The sequence below is a fragment of the Alexandromys fortis genome, unplaced genomic scaffold (genome assembly GCF_014885135.2).
Source record: "Alexandromys fortis isolate MF-2015 unplaced genomic scaffold, M_Fortis_MF-2015_v1.1 scaffold_22, whole genome shotgun sequence".
Classification (NCBI taxonomy): domain Eukaryota; kingdom Metazoa; phylum Chordata; class Mammalia; order Rodentia; family Cricetidae; genus Alexandromys; species Alexandromys fortis.
In genome coordinates this window covers 32,441-47,976 of record NW_026067900.1, presented here as the reverse complement: position 1 = coordinate 47,976, position 15,536 = coordinate 32,441, and the positions used below count along the sequence as shown (strand labels likewise).

Below are 15,536 nucleotides of genomic sequence, written 5' to 3'. Positions count from 1 at the left end.
TAGTTAAAAGAATAATTCTCTCCATTCTTATTCTCCCACAGGGGACGGTATGAATGCCTATGTAGCCTACAAAGTCACTACACAGGTGAGTTTCAGTGACATTGCTGATGCACCTCAATAGACCTGGTTGCTCATACATAGGTTAACATTTAGATTATTCCTGGGCATCTTTTTGTTTGGTTGGGTTTTTTTTTTTCAATAAACTTTTCCTATTTACTCAAGCCATAGCAAGTCTACAGTGCCTTGGTAATCTTTATTTTATTTTATGTGCATGAGTGTTTTGCCTGCATGTATGCATGTGCATGCCTGGTGCCCACAGAGGTCAGAAAGAGTGTTAAATTAAAGCCCCTTGGAACTGGAGTTACAGATGGTTGTAACCTGCCATTTGGGTACTGGGAACTGAACTCAACCCAGATCCTCTGGAAGAGCAGCCTCTTAACCTCCTAACCTCTGAGCCATTTCTCTAGCCCCCTTGATAATCTTAACTAGGTACACCAGAGTAGGCTAGTATTTCTTTTTCATTTCTTCTTTCTTTTCTTTTCTTTTCTTTTCTTTTTTTTCTTTTTTTTTTTTTTTTTTTTGAGATAGGGTTTTTCTGTAACTTTGGAGTCTGTCCTGGAACTTCTCTGTAGACCAGGCTGGCCTTGAACTCACTGAGATCCCCCTGTCTGCCTCCCAAGTGCTGGAAAAGCCAGAAAACTAATATCTCAATATGAAACTTTGCAAGGTTTAAAATGTACAGCATATCTGACTTTTACCCCATCACAGGAACTGTGTGACTGGAGCTAGTTTAGTGGATTGCCTCAGATGAAGAGTAACTGTCTAAAACTTTTCAGTTCTTGGGGCAGGCAAGGTGAACCACATCTGTAACCCCAGCACTAGGGAGGCAGAAGCAGAAGGGTCAGGAGTCTGAGAACAGTCTGAAGTACTTAAAATGAGACTCTTTTTCAAAGAAACAAAAACTATGTATATGCAGCTGGGCAGTGCATATACACTCAGGAGGCAGAGGTAACTGGTGGACCCAATCCCTGTAAATTTTGCCCATCTGGTGAATATAGTTATGTCTCCTAATGTATTCCCTAGCTTTCCTGCCCCACCCCTTTTTTTGGAGACAGTGTTTCTCTGTGTAACATCCCTAATTGTCCTGGAACTAGCTCTATAGACCAGGCCGGCCTTGAACTCACAGAAATCCACCTACCTCTGCCTCCAGAGTGCTGGAATTAAAGGCGCATGCCACCACCACCTGACCCTGACTTTTTTTTTTTAATTAAAAAATGTTTTATGAGTGATTTTGTGTGTGTGTCGGATCTCCTGGGACTAGATTGCATACAGATGATTGTGATGCACTATGTAGTGTGGGTGCTGGGAGTTGAACCTGTATTCTTCAGAACAGCCAGTGCTCTTAACCACTGAGCCATCACCCTAGTCTTTTTTTTTTTTTTTTTAACTTTTATCAGGAGACTTCTTTATGTTTCTCTCTAATACTCCTTGGCTCTCCTATGGACTCTAAACCCCACAACACTTTAGAGTTATTATCTACAGACATCTTTTTGTTTAATATTTATTTATTGTGTATACAGTGTTCTGCTTGCATATATCCTGCACACCAGGAGAGGGCACCAGATCTCATAGATGGCTAGGAATTGAACTCAGGACCTCTAGAAGAACTGCCAGTGCTCTTAACTGCTGAGCCATCTCTCCACCCCTATCTATAGACATCTTATCTGATTTCTTCCTAGAAGCATCCCTCAGTGTGTCTTGTTTTGTTTGTCTACTTTGATTTTAGTAGCTGATACCCTTAATTAAGTCAATAAAGGCCAAGTTGGTTGCAGATGACCGTTAGAATTCTTTTAACTAGAAGTCAGTGTTTCTTTGATTAGAGCAAGTGCTCTTTTTGTTTTTGAGACAGTGTCTCTCTACCTACCCCTAGCTGCCCTGGAATTTGCCCTGTAGATCAGGCTGGCCTCGAACTCACAGATCCACCGGCCTCTGCCTCCTGAGTGTTGATACTAAAGGTGTGTGCCACTACCGCCTGGCTAGAGCAAGTGTTCTTAACCTAGGAATGAAGCTATATTTGAATTTTATTGGTTGCCTTTATAGCCTCATCTACACCTGAATATCCAAGTGTGCATATTCATGTGTATTCATATGGAAGTACAATAAGATGTTGGGTGTCATCAGCCAGGCGGTGGAGGAGCAAAAACTTTTATCCCAGGCAGAGGCAGGTGGATCTCTGTGAGTTTGAGGCCAGCCTGGTCTACAGAGCGAGTTCAATGACAGGCACCAGTTCAATGACAAAACTACACAGAGAAAACCTGTCTTGAAAAAAAAAAAAAAAGATGCTGGGTGTCTTAGTCTATTGCTCTGTCTTAACTGCCTTAGACAGGGTCTCTCACTGGCCTAAAACCTTGCCTTTTAGCAGAGTTAGTTGGCGAGAAGGCACCTGTCTCCATTCCCACCTCCCCAGTGCTGAGGTACAGCCAGGCACAACTTTTGTGTTTTGTTGTTGTTGTTGTTGGTTTGGCTTGGTTTGGTTTGTTTTTTGGGGGGACAGAGTTTCTCTGTCAGTCCTGGCTATCCTGGAGCTGGGTGTGTAGACCAGAATGGCTTTGAACTCAGGAGATCCTTCTGCCTCTGCCTCTGCCTCTGCCTCTTGTGAGCTGAGATTAAAAGTATACACCACCATACTCAGCCATGCCCAACGTTTTTGTGGACACTGAGGATTCAAACTGTTCCCTGTGCTTATCCATTGAGCCACCCCCACCAAGTCTCAATCCTATATTTTCTTATTTTATTCAAATCATTACTCTAAGTAGGGTTTCTTTTCTTTTTCTTTTTCTCGAGATGGGGTTTCTCTGTAACTTTGGAGCCTGTCCTGGAACTCACATGCTGGCCTTGAATTCAGAGATCCATCTGCCTCTGCCTCTTGAGTGCTGGGATTAAAGGCATGCACCACCACTGCCCAACCTAAGTAGGGTTTCTTAGATTCTCAGACTGAAAAAAAAAAAAAAAAAAGACTATAGCTTGGTGTTTAAGAGCCTGTCTTGGACATAGTTGTTTTCTAGGTGTCTAAAAGTCAGGGATCTGGGAAATCTGTTACCTTTGATGTTAGCAGGATAGATATTCACTCCTGGATTTGGAATGAAATTGCCTTGTGATTTTTTTTTTTCCATCTCCCAAGACGAGCTTACCAATGTTCAGAAGTAAGCAGTTTGCAGTAAAAAGAAGATTCAGTGACTTTCTGGGTCTCTATGAGAAGCTTTCAGAGAAACACTCTCAGAATGGGTTCATCGTCCCACCTCCACCTGAGAAGAGCCTCATAGGTAAGCCTGTGGTTCTGAATCCACTTGAGTATTTTTTTTTTTTTTTTTTTTTTNNTTTTTTGGTTTTTCGAGACAGGGTTTCTCTGTGGTTTTGGAGCCTGTCCTGGCACTAGCTCTGTAGACCAGGCTGGTCTCGAACTCACAGAGATCCACCTGCCTCTGCCTCCCGAGTGCTGGGATTAAAGGCGTGCGCCACCACCGCCCGGCCTGAGTATTTTGGGGAATAGAGAAATGGGCAGCTATTTTTACACGTCCTCTAGTGTCAAGCCTTCAGCTTTGTAGCACTTTGTTCCCTTTTGAAACAGTCTTATTATCCCCCATGCAGGCCTCAAACTCACTGTATAGACCTGGAAGGTCTTCATCCATCCCTTGATCTTTCTGCCTCAGACTCGTGAGTGCTAGAATTGCAGGCATGCATTAGGTAAACACTCTACCACTGAGTTACATCAGGACTGTTAACAATTGTTCTTCTCTCCAGATTGAAATTGCTTTGTGGACTAGGGGAGGAGCCTTCTTACTGCCATCAAGTGATTGTTGATCTATACTAAGAATCTCAGAACATTTTTTTTATTATTTTTTGTTTGATTTTTGAGACAGGGTTTTATTATTTTATTTTTAATTTTATATATATGGGGTTTTGCCTGCATACATGTATGAATATGCACCAAGTATGTGAGTGCCTGAGTAGGACAGAAGAGGCTGTCAGATCCCTTGGAACTGGAGTTGTGAGCCATTCTGTGGGTGCTAGAACTCAGACCTGCATGCTTCGGAAGAGCAGACAGTACTCATAACCACTGAGCCATCACTCCAGACCCTCCCCCACTTTTTTTGAAAAAGGGTCTCACTATGTGGCCCTAGATGGCCTGGAACTCAGTGTGTAGAAGAACAGGCTGGCCTGGAACTCACAGAGATCTCCTTGTATGTGACACCACACGTGCCTTTTTTTTTTTTCTTAAAAAAAAGGGGAGGGGAGTGCTGGATAGATGGTTGAGTGGTTAAGAGCACTGACTGCTCTTCCAGTGGACCCAGGTTCAATTCCCAGCACCCACGTAGCAGCTTACAACTGTCTGAAGACCCAATTCCAGGGGATCTGACACCTTTACCCCAATGCACATTAAAAAAAATGACAATATACAATCTAAATCCCATAGTTATAGCCTCTAGCATGTGCAAAACTTAATTAGTAAAGAACTTTTGCTCCACTCCTGCTTTTAACCTAGAAATATCCTTAGATGGTGGTGTATTGAGTTGTCTTTGCTGCCTTCCTTCAAATGGAGCCTGTCCTGGAACTAGCTCTTGTAGACCAGGCTAGTCTCACAGTCACAGAAATCCTCCTGCTTCTGCCTCCTAGAGTGCTGGGATTAAAGTCGTGTGCCCCCACCGCCTAGCTCAAATGACTCTTTATAAGACATAGATTTGTCCTTTTTTACTGTTTATGGTTATTTTGTTTCTTAAATTCCATCCTAGGAATGACAAAAGTGAAAGTTGGAAAGGAAGATTCTTCCTCTGCAGAATTTCTTGAAAAAAGGAGGGCTGCTTTGGAAAGGTAAGTGCCTGCCAACCCTATGGTGGGTCACTGTAGAGTGGTGAGGTTCGCTGCATCAGTGGACATAGCTGAGGTGAATTACAGCCTCTCCTTCCTGTTCCTGATGGCTTTTCCCAAGTCCCACCTTCCCACCTCATTCATAAGACGTCTCTTTCCTCCCCCTCCTGACAGACAGTCACATTTCCTTCTGGCACCAGCCAGGGATGGTTCCAGAGTCTTTCTGATGAGTCAGTTGGCTACTTTTGGAAATGTGAAGAATGTGAAGTGTTTTGTTTGTTTTTAGTATTTATAATTTTTATGTGCACTGGTGTTTTGCCTATGTGTATGCTCGTGTAAGGGTATCCAGTCCCCTGGATCTGTAGTTACAGCCAGATATGAGCCACCCAGTGGGTGCTGGGAATTGAACTGGGGTCCTCTGGAAAAAACGTCAGTGCTCTTAACTACTGAACTATCTCTCCAGCCCCCAAATGAAGTTTTGAATAGTTACAAACAGGAATTTGCTTACATGCCTTATCTGAGGACATTTTAAATAGTAAAAGACACAGGTCCAGACCAGCACTGTGTGACACCCCAAACCTAACCTGCTGATGATTTTTACCCATCAGGTACCTTCAAAGAATTGTGAATCATCCTACCATGTTACAAGACCCAGACGTCAGGGAGTTTTTGGAAAAGGAAGAGGTTCGTATTATACAAAGTTCAACTTCATTGTCCCTGTCTACCCTTAGTGAAATGAAACAGGTTCATTTGACAAAGAAAACGCTGTAGCCAGTGAGTTTGTCCGCCAAAAGGGACAAGAATTTCCACTGCTCCAAAAGAAAAGAGCGCTACTGGTATCAAACGGTGATCTCACTGAATCTTGTAGGAAACAGTGCTGTGTGGCAGGGCCTTGGCTTGCATAGGTCACTGATGGATTCACACTGAATGTGTCTGTGCTAGGAACCTGAGAGGCATTAGTTAGAATCCCGCCACCACAGACACAGAACTGCTGTATAGTGAAAGGGTTGATTGAAGTAGACAGGGTTGGTTTGTTTTTTATAGACTATGCATAGGCTATTCATGATTGTGAAAAATTGGAGACACTGCAGTCACAAATAACTGAAGAACTACATAAAATATATCCACACAGCAAACTCTTTTGACCACAAACAGAAAGTGTAAAGAAAGACGGGTATATGGAAACATCAAATAGCAAGCACACTCTAAAGCAGAAGTCACATGACCAGAGGAAAATAACATGATCTTAGAAAACTGAGATGACGAGACTGTCATTATGTTTTTGTTTTTAATTTAAAAAAAAATGTTACTATAATAAAATGGGATTATTGTAATGAGATTTTTCCCCTTCAAAATGACTTTTTTGTTGTTGAAAATAATGTCAAAGCCTGAAGTCCTTTAATTCTACCTCTGGATAGTTCTTTTTTTTTTTTTTTAAGATTTATTTATTTACTTACTTACTTACTTACTATATATAGTGTTCTACCTGCATGTATGCCTGCAAGCCAGAAGTCTCATTACAAATGGTTGTGAGCCACCATGTGGTTGCTGGGAATTGAACTCAGGACCTCTGAGAGGGCAGCCTGTGCTCTTAACCACTGAGCCATCTCTCCAGACCCCCTCAGGATATTTTCTAATCTATTCTTGCTCACTTGATAATCCAGAGCAGCGTCTGTCTTTGAAGACCTTTGAGCTGTCCTGTGCTGCAAAATGTTTATTACAATGAGGAACATGTCTGCGCGCTGGATGCCAGCAGCACTCTCTCCCCATCTGGAACAACCACACTCTCTTTCAGATACTGTCAAATGTGCTCTGGAGCAGAGGGCCTCAATTTAAGAAGTACTGAATGACATCCTGAACACCTAAGCCACTTAAGAAACTGATTTTGTAACACAGTTTTACTGTGTAAAAGTGGCTGCATGCAGAATATGCCCACCAGGCAGGCGGTGTGGTGCATGCCTTTAATCCCAGCACTGGGGAGGCAGAGGCATCAGATCTCAGTGAGTTTGAGGCCAGTCTGGTCTACCAAAGGAGTTCCAGGACAGCCTGGGCTGTTACAGAGAGAAACCTGTTTCAAGAAAACAAAAAAAGAATATGCCCCTATCTTGTACTTTGCTTCACTGTGGAAACTCTCAAAGTTGTGAGTCCCCTTCTTGCAGAGCGTGCTAATCTAAAGGTTTCTCTACAAGAGCATATGCCACCACACCCTGCAGGATCCTTTTACTTTAACAAAGGAATTCAGTGTTCTGCCAGGAAAAGTGCTTGCCCTGGATTCCTGAAGACCTGAGTTAGGTCTATGCAGAGGTGAAAGGAGAAAACTGACTCCACAGAGTTGTCCTTTGACCTCGTAGGTGTGCTCTTGCACATGCATACACACACAAAATCATTTTAAAATGTTACAAAATAAAGGGCCAGGCAGTGGTGGTGCATGCCTTTAATCCCAGCACTCAGGAAGCAGACACAGGTGGATCTCTCTGTGTTTGAGGCCAGCCTGGTCTACAGAGCAAGTTCCAGGATAGCCAGGGATACACAGAGAAACCCTGTCTCAAAAACAAAAGACAAAACAAAGCAAAGTAATAATAATAAAATAAAGTAATGCTTAGTATTTAAGTAGCTCACACCTGGATGGGCAGACAGTCCCGCTGTGAGGTTGCCTAGCCATGCAACACTCTCCGTCTGCTTTCTTTCTATGAATAACATTAAAAGCTGAAATTCTTATTGATCTTTCTGCCATGGGGCTTTGATTTTTGTTTCTGCACATTAGATTGCTATAACTTCTTTAGAATACAAGAATCTACAGTTCGAATAACTTGTTTGACACGTTTTGGGCATGCCATCTGATGGATACTAATTCTTCTGAACCTAAAATAGGGGCAGCAGATAACTTGCCATCCCCGCCTTCTTGGTCTTGTAGCTGCCACGTGCCGTGGGTACACAGGCTTTGAGTGGTGCTGGTCTCCTTAAGATGTTCAACAAAGCTACAGACGCAGTCAGCAAGATGACCATCAAGATGAATGAGTCGGACATTGTGAGTAGCTATGCCCCTCAGATGCCCTGAGAAGTCCTGATATTTCTGAGATGGTTTTCCTTTCAATTGAAAGAACAAAAATAGCCCCTGAAGAAAAGCTGCTCCCTGCACTTTATGAAACATTTTTAACCCAGCTCTGGGCTTGTGTGTTTTCAGTGGTTCGAGGAAAAGCTCCAAGAGGTGGAATGCGAGGAGCAGCGCCTACGGAAGCTGCATGCTGTGGTAGAGACTCTAGTCAACCACAGGAAAGGTAACCACTGGCTCAGAAACCCCCTGGACAGGGGACAGCAGTGTCTGTAGCGGGCTGGAGATGAGAGGCATCGTGTTCCCAATGCTCAGCCGTCCAAGGTGAAATTCTCAGCCCACCTTTTGCTTGATGTTCTGATAAACACGCTCTGCCCTGATCTCCTGGCAAGGAACATGACTCAAAGCACTATGGGCAGTGAGTGGAGGGAGCCTGCCTAGAGACATCTGCTCTTGTTGATGGGAGTTGGTGACTTGCGTCTGAAATAATAGTGCTTTTGTTACATGGTCATGCTAGCAAGGTGTAAACACAGGGAAGCCATCTGTATCTTCTTTCTCCCCTTCCTCGAGTGAGCTTTGCTTCACTGGGAACTACTTTCTTTCTGTGTTCTAAACATACTGGTAACAAGAAATCTAAAAGACCATTAGCATGAAGGCAGCGTAAGGGCTGACAAGCCATGGCGTGGCTGAGAGGACAGATTTGGACCCTCCCACCATGAGAATAGAAAGAAAAAGAGTATGGTTACAGGGACTGTGAGACCTGCAGAGCCTGAGGTATTGACTGGCCCTGTACAGAAAGTTTGCTCTGCTCTAAAAAGTGAGAGTTGCCGGGTGGTGGTGGCACACACCTTTAATCCCAGCACTTGGGAGGCAGAGGCAGGTGGAGGCCAGCCTGGTCTACAAGAGCGAGTTCCAGAACAGCTAGGGCTGTTACACAGAGAAACCCTGTCTTGAAAAAAGAAAAAAAAAAAAAGCGAAAGGGTCTGGGTGTGTGTGTTTGTGTGTCTGTATGTATATCTGTGTGTATGCATGTGTGTGTGTATGTATGTATGTGTTTATGCATGTGATTGTGTATGTGTGTGTCTGTGTATATCTGTCTGTCTGTGTCTATGTATGTATGTCTGTGTGTATGTGTGGCGATGTGTGTGTGTGTCTGTGTATGTGTGTGTCTGTGTATGTATGTCTGTGTGTATGTGTGGCTGTGTGTGTATGTGTGGCTGTGTGTATGTGTGTGTCTGTGTATGTATGTTTGTGTGTATGCGTGTGGATGTGTGTGGATGTGTGGTGCATATAGGCAGTTCATGAGCTTAAACCCCAGAGCCATTCCTTCCCTTGACCTCCTTCATGAACGAATAGCTGGCTCTCCAGGGTGCTGGAGCTGCAGCCTTCAGGTGGCCAGACCTAGTCACACGTTGGACAGCAGGAATGTTCCCTCCCAGTCCTGTGACCAACTCAGGCCACTTTTCCTTCACTGAGTTGGGTGACTGGGCACAGGACGCTCAGCTGTCAGACACACAGGGGCCAGAATTGCCAGGATATGCTTCACAGGATCCTCTTGTCTCTTTCCTGAGAGATCAGAGGCCTCTGCTATCTTTGCTTCCTTCCAGAGCTAGCTCTGAACACAGCCCAGTTTGCCAAGAGTCTTGCCATGCTCGGGAGCTCTGAGGACAACACGGCCCTGTCACGAGCTCTCTCCCAGCTGGCTGAGGTGGAAGAGAAGATCGAGCAGCTCCACCAGGAACAGGCCAACAACGACTTCTTCCTCCTTGCTGAACTCCTAAGTGACTACATTCGCCTCCTGGCCACTGTCCGAGTAAGCCTCACTTCCTTGCCCCAGGTGTCACCTGCTCTCCACTTCCTAAGAAAAGTTTATCCCACTTTAGCTTAGGAGTGATTGTAACCCCTGTTACAAGGACCCTGTAGACCCCAGCAATCACTTAAACTAGTCAGTTACCTCCTGTTATTCTGAGGCCCACAGCAGCCCACTCTTAAATTAGGCCTCCTTAATGTTGAGGACAGGCAGTATTCTCCGCGCACCTTTCTCCAAGCAAGGCTTATTACAGACTGCTGCTTGGCCCCTGGAGCAGTGAGTGACTCTTCAGTCCTTTGGTCTTTGCCCTGATAAGAGCTCTTGCTGGCTTCCACTTGTCCTTCCAGTGTGACCAGTCAGGTAATGACACAGAACTGGCTTGGAGTTGCATGGAGGAGTGTGGCCCAGGTGCTGAGAGAGCTTGCCACCAGAGCCCTCCTTGTGCTGTGCTGACCTCACTGGTGGCAACACTGCACGCTGCCCTTCGGGTCAAATACCTCACTTCTCTTGATGACCAGGGTGTCTGTTTCCAGAGCTCTCAGATCAGTTAAAGAAGCTTGACTGGGCAGTCTTAGCTCTTTGCATGGCCTCCCTGATGGAGGAAGAAACCTAGAGGAGCCTGGCCCTGCACTGTTAGGACCTGATTCTGCACGGTATCAGGGTGCATGAGCCCGCAGCCTACTCCTCATCCTCAGCACATCTCCCACTGTGGAGCTGCCCACTGGGTTCTCACTTCCTTGCGGTCACAGCTGCCAAATGTAGAAGCCTACGACCTGCTCCTTGTCCTGCTCCTTGGTTGCTGCTAACTCCAGAGAGATAAGCTTGAAAAGGACCCGCTGTGGGATTCTTAGAACCAGTTAGACTACTCGGGCTGGAGAGCCATCCTGGGGAAGGGCTGTCTGAGGAAAGCGTTCTATGAGGAGCATTGTTTTGGGGGCCAGGGATTCCCAAGAGAGCACAGCTTTTGGATATGCCTCCAGGGTAAGCCGGTGTGAACAGGGTAGAGAAGGCAAGCCTGGTTCTCCATGGGCTGGGGCAGAACTTGAGAATGTAGAACTATGAGCAGGTCTTTTCTCAGAGAACCTATGCACCCTCCTGTTGTGAGCTAACGGTGGGAATGGAGAAATGAGCAAAGGTTTCTTTTGTGTCCTTCCCTGAACCCCTCTTAGAGCCGTGGGATAGGCTGAAAGCCTTTCTCAGATATGGAGTCACCGTTTACTTGAACTTTCAACATTGATTTCACGAGCCAGATGTGGGAACACATGCCTGTAATCCCAGCAGTTGGGAGGCTGAGGCAAGAAGATCATGGTAAAATTCCAGGCCAGCCTGTGCTACATAGTGAGTTCACTGGATACAGAGTGAAGCCTGTCTTGAGAAACAAAAGAAACTGTAGCTGCAGCAGGGCTGGGGAAGGTGAATTTGGCAACACTGCACTCTGCATTCACTAGGGCTGATGTTTTGGCCCAGGTGTGAGCTGAGGAAGCCTAGGAGACATGCAGGGAACCCTTGTAGGGAATGGGGAGTGTATAAACAGGGTTAGGAGACGGGCCCTGGCATACTCTTTTATGCGGACTGCCTTTGGAAGCCCATAGCATATAGGTGGGATGGGAGATGGTTAGGCCAACAACTGAGCTTCTCTGAAAATGCTAATTCTGTTTAAAAGACTAGAAACAGGAAGCCAATAATGACTTTTGGAGAGCTTCTCGCAGGCCTTGATAGCCTAGAGCAGGCAAGTGACACGTGTGGGTGAGAGGAAGGCAAGTAAGTAGGTCATGTGACCATTTTAAGTGTTTATGTAAAGAATCCTTAAGCTGCCAGCATGGTGACTCATGCCAGCACTTGAGACTGAGGCACAAGGCTCAGGAGTTCAGTGTCTTCCTCAGCTATGTAATGAGACTGGGCCTGCCCTGCTACCTGAGACCTTGTCTCAAAAGGAAGTGTGCCATTGGTGTCAGTTGAAAGGCGGCTTCTTGGCTCACAGCTCCAGAGCTGTGCATGGTCCCTCGCTTCAGGTTTCAGCACCTGCTTGTCTCCCCAGGACTCTGCGTTTGTGTGAACATCTGCTGTAATCCTAATACAATGATGGCTTTTCCAGAAGAAGTGTTCCTTGAGAGCAGGACTGTGTTTCAGCTCCCACTGTGTTCTTAGCTCCTTGCATGTGGCAGACTTGGGGAAAGTGTATAGACTCATGGTCTGATTTGGTTGAGATTGGCAGTCTAGAAACTTCATTAGTGTCAGGTATAGACATCAGGCTGCCCACTGTGCCCCCAGCCATCCAGCCCCGAGTAGCATGGCACTGGCCCACTGGAAGCTTGAAAAGGGCCTGATCCAAGCTTGTGCTTTTAGACATTGAATGCCCCAGCTGGGCACTAACAGTGGCTGCAGAACCTACCCTTGCCAGTGCTTCCCTGGCACAACTGCTAGGAGAGCTTCCCTCTAAGGCAGAGTCAGCCAGGGCTACCAGAAAGCTGGCTGTGCTCCTCCTCCCAACTGCCCTCCCCCATAGGCTGCCTTCGACCAGCGCATGAAGACATGGCAGCGCTGGCAGGATGCGCAAGCCACGCTGCAGAAGAAGCGGGAGTCTGAGGCGCGGCTGCTGTGGGCCAACAAGCCTGACAAACTGCAGCAAGCTAAGGATGAGATTACAGAGGTGAGCTCCCCATCTGAGTTACCCCAGGGTGCCTCTGTGAACACTGCTCCCATCCTGACCAGATGCTTGGGAGCCTACAACAGTCAAAAGAGATAATTAAAGAGCCAGGGCTCCTGGGCAGGTCTCTGAGACAACTTCAGAGCAGCCTTGAGGCCTGGCTCTCCACCACTCTGCTACCCGCCCATTATCTATCTCTCTGTCTCTCTCTCCCTATCTATCTATCTTTTTTAATTTGTGTGTTTCTGGGTGTTTTCCTGCATGTGTGTCTATGCAGTGTACCTGCCTAGTACCTGAAAAGGACAGAAGAGAGTGTTGGATACCTTGGGACTTGTGAGCCACCATGTGGGTGTTGGGATTTGGACCTGGATCCTCTGGGAGAGCAGCCAGTGCTCTTAAACCCTGAGGTAGCCCTAGCTCCTTGCATGGATCTTTGAAAGGCCCCACACGTAAGGTGACTCAGATATGCCCCACACACCAGGCAAGAACTAAATTATGTTTTCTTGACTCTGCTTTTGAGTTCCTAAGTCAGAGGCTCCTGTGGTACTAGAGTTTTCCACAGACCAGGCTTGGCTGAGGCACATGGCTGTCTTTCCAATCATCCCACAGTGGCCTCCTGGACTGTGCTATGCAGTGTACAATCTCTTGTATGTCTGTCTCACCCTTCCCAAAGGGACAGACAGACGGAAGGATCCGCTAAGTTCTCCCGTAGAATTGCACCTGATGTTAAATGATTCTGCACCACCAATTTCAGGTTTTTGTTTTGTTTTGCTTTGCTTTGTTTTCAAGATAGGATTTCTCTGTGTAGCCTTGGCTGTCCTGGAACCCACTCTATAGACCAGGCTGGCTTCAAACTCAGATCAGCTTGCCTCTGCCTCCCAAGTTCTAGTGTTAAAGGCTTGTGCCACCACCGCCCCGCCCTATCATCTTTACTTGTGGTAATGGATCTCGAATCCAGTCTCTCTCTCTCTCTCTCATACATACTAGCCAAGAATTCTGCTCCTGTAGCTGTATCCCAGGCCATAAGCAAACCTTTCTTTCCTCTTGCCAGTGGGAGTCTCGGGTGACTCAGTATGAAAGGGACTTTGAAAGGATCTCAACAGTTGTCCGGAAAGAAGTGATTCGATTTGAGGTGAGATAGAATCTGAGCGGCCGTCTCCGTGTCTGCTGTGTCTGCACTTGTGTGCTAGTTCCTGAGGCATGGTGGCTGTCTTAATGTCTGCTGCTGGACCAGCGCAAAGCCAGTAGCTGCTGTGTGTTCTTTCGCTCCACCGCCCTCTCCCTGCCCTCTTAAGAAAGCTTGCCGAGCTGTGGCAGAGGCCATTTGGCTGGAGACCCCAGCTGTTTGAAGCTGCTGGCTCTACTTTCCAAGGCTGTGCTTGACCTTGGCCAGCAGTAAACCCCACCACCCCACCAAAATGGGAAGGAACACCTGTTTGGGGGGTCAGTGTAGAATCTGTTTCCTATAGAAAGAGAAATCCAAGGACTTCAAAAACCACGTGATCAAGTACCTGGAGACACTCCTGCATTCCCAGCAGCAGGTACGTGTGTATGTACTTATGCACAGCCCTCCCCATCGCCTGTCCCAATGACAGCTGTCTCCATGGCTTTGGTGACTAGATGTGGGGTCATGCTTCTGAGGGAGGAGGCTCTGCTGCAGTTGATATTTGCAAACAGGCCCTTTCTCAGTCAGGGCCCTTTGCTAAGCATGATGATACATCTCCATTGCCCTCTTTACCCATGGGCCATCTCTTCTCTCACTGCAACTATAGCTCCAATGCCCACCCTGTGGTACTATCTACCACTCTGGTTTCTGAGACTAATCCGTCTGTGGAACAATGGTACCATCGTGAGGTGCAAACAGAGCTGCGGTCTTCAGAGATTGCCTTTGGACTCGGCACAGAAACTGATGGCTTCTTAAGTCTAGAGGGAGGAGGCACAGTGTAGCTGCATCTGCCCCACAGGCCTTCCTTCTGGGTGGCTGGTGCACGGGGCATGCCATTGCTCTGAACTGGTTTTCCTCCTAGGCTAGCTCAGGCTCTGCCACTAGACGGGGGAACTTGCTTACTGTCTCCCCACTTCTTTGCAGCTGGCAAAATACTGGGAAGCCTTCCTTCCTGAAGCGAAGGCCATCTCCTGAGGGACCACGGATACCAGAGCCCACCTGTGTGACGCTGCCTTTTTATATTCTGTCCTCCCCCCCTCCATGGACCCCGACTGATGCACCCTGCCTTGGCTGGACTTAACTCTTCCACTCTGCCCCACAAACGAACTCTTCCCAGTTACTCTAACCAATATTTCATTTAGCTTCCACATATATTTTCTTACCTAAGAGAATAGTTTCCTGCTTTAAGCAAAAGACCTACAATAGGTGGTGGAATTATAGGTTAGGGGTGGAGTGTTGATATAAATATATAAATACAAATGTATATTTTTCAGGCTGTGGTTTAGGAACTGGGAATAACGTTTTCTGTTACTCCTGATGGTGCCATGAAAGATTATGTAATAAAATATTTGAAAATCAGGTCACAGGACTCAGCGTGGTTGCACTTTTTCCTTTCTGCTGGGAAGCAGTCAGAAGGAGGTCTAGAGCACTTTTAACCCAGCGTGGCTGGGTAGTAGGTTCACTCACAGACACTCACATGGCCTTTGCTGCCTTCCTGTGGGACTGGAGTTCCTTGCCTACCGGCCTCAACTCCCAGCTCAGAGTGTCTTAGTCCACTTGAGTCTTTTCCTATTTCTGTAGGAGGGAGCTTTAAGGCACGCTTGTCTTAAGAAGCTAAAGTCTGTTCTATGAAGGAGGCCCTTGGTCTTCTAACCCTGCCTCCCTAGGCCTGAAGCTGTCTGGCCTATCCTATGTTCTAATCCTATCTAAACCTGTCCTCATGCTGGGGGGAGGGGTGTGTTCAGCAGCTGCTGAGCCAGTACTTGTCAGCTTGTGAAGGGTGTGGGTCCAGTCCCTAGCACTGCCCAAAAGAAAGCTGTGCCACCCTCAGACTGAATAAGGTGATAAGGGCTGGCTGCTTTAATCCTGAGACAGGGTAATCCCAGAGCACCCAAGCCTTTCAAAGTTCAGAGAAGCTTTCCCGATGTACCTGGGATCAGAGAAGCTTTCTCCATTTACCTTGGAGAGAGCCGTCCCCGACCCTCGTGTGTGAGGG

The 15,536-nt window shown here is 46.6% G+C and overlaps 1 protein-coding gene across 3 annotated transcripts in view; it reads left to right on the top strand.

The window, feature by feature from the left end:
- The window catches only part of Snx1 (sorting nexin 1), a 33,103-nt gene extending 18,204 nt beyond the window's left edge, over positions 1-14,899 (top strand). For all 3 annotated transcript variants that reach the window (XM_050125940.1, XM_050125949.1, XM_050125959.1), the window contains 11 exons: positions 42-85; positions 3,182-3,323; positions 4,791-4,869; positions 5,475-5,550; positions 7,781-7,894; positions 8,051-8,144; positions 9,526-9,731; positions 12,235-12,378; positions 13,427-13,507; positions 13,845-13,916; positions 14,465-14,899. In XM_050125940.1, coding sequence (XP_049981897.1) covers positions 42-85; positions 3,182-3,323; positions 4,791-4,869; positions 5,475-5,550; positions 7,781-7,894; positions 8,051-8,144; positions 9,526-9,731; positions 12,235-12,378; positions 13,427-13,507; positions 13,845-13,916; positions 14,465-14,515 — 1,103 coding nt within the window. In that variant the 3' untranslated portion in view covers positions 14,516-14,899. The remainder of the gene's footprint in view (positions 1-41; positions 86-3,181; positions 3,324-4,790; positions 4,870-5,474; positions 5,551-7,780; positions 7,895-8,050; positions 8,145-9,525; positions 9,732-12,234; positions 12,379-13,426; positions 13,508-13,844; positions 13,917-14,464) is intronic.
- Positions 14,900-15,536: the final 637 nt, after the last annotated feature.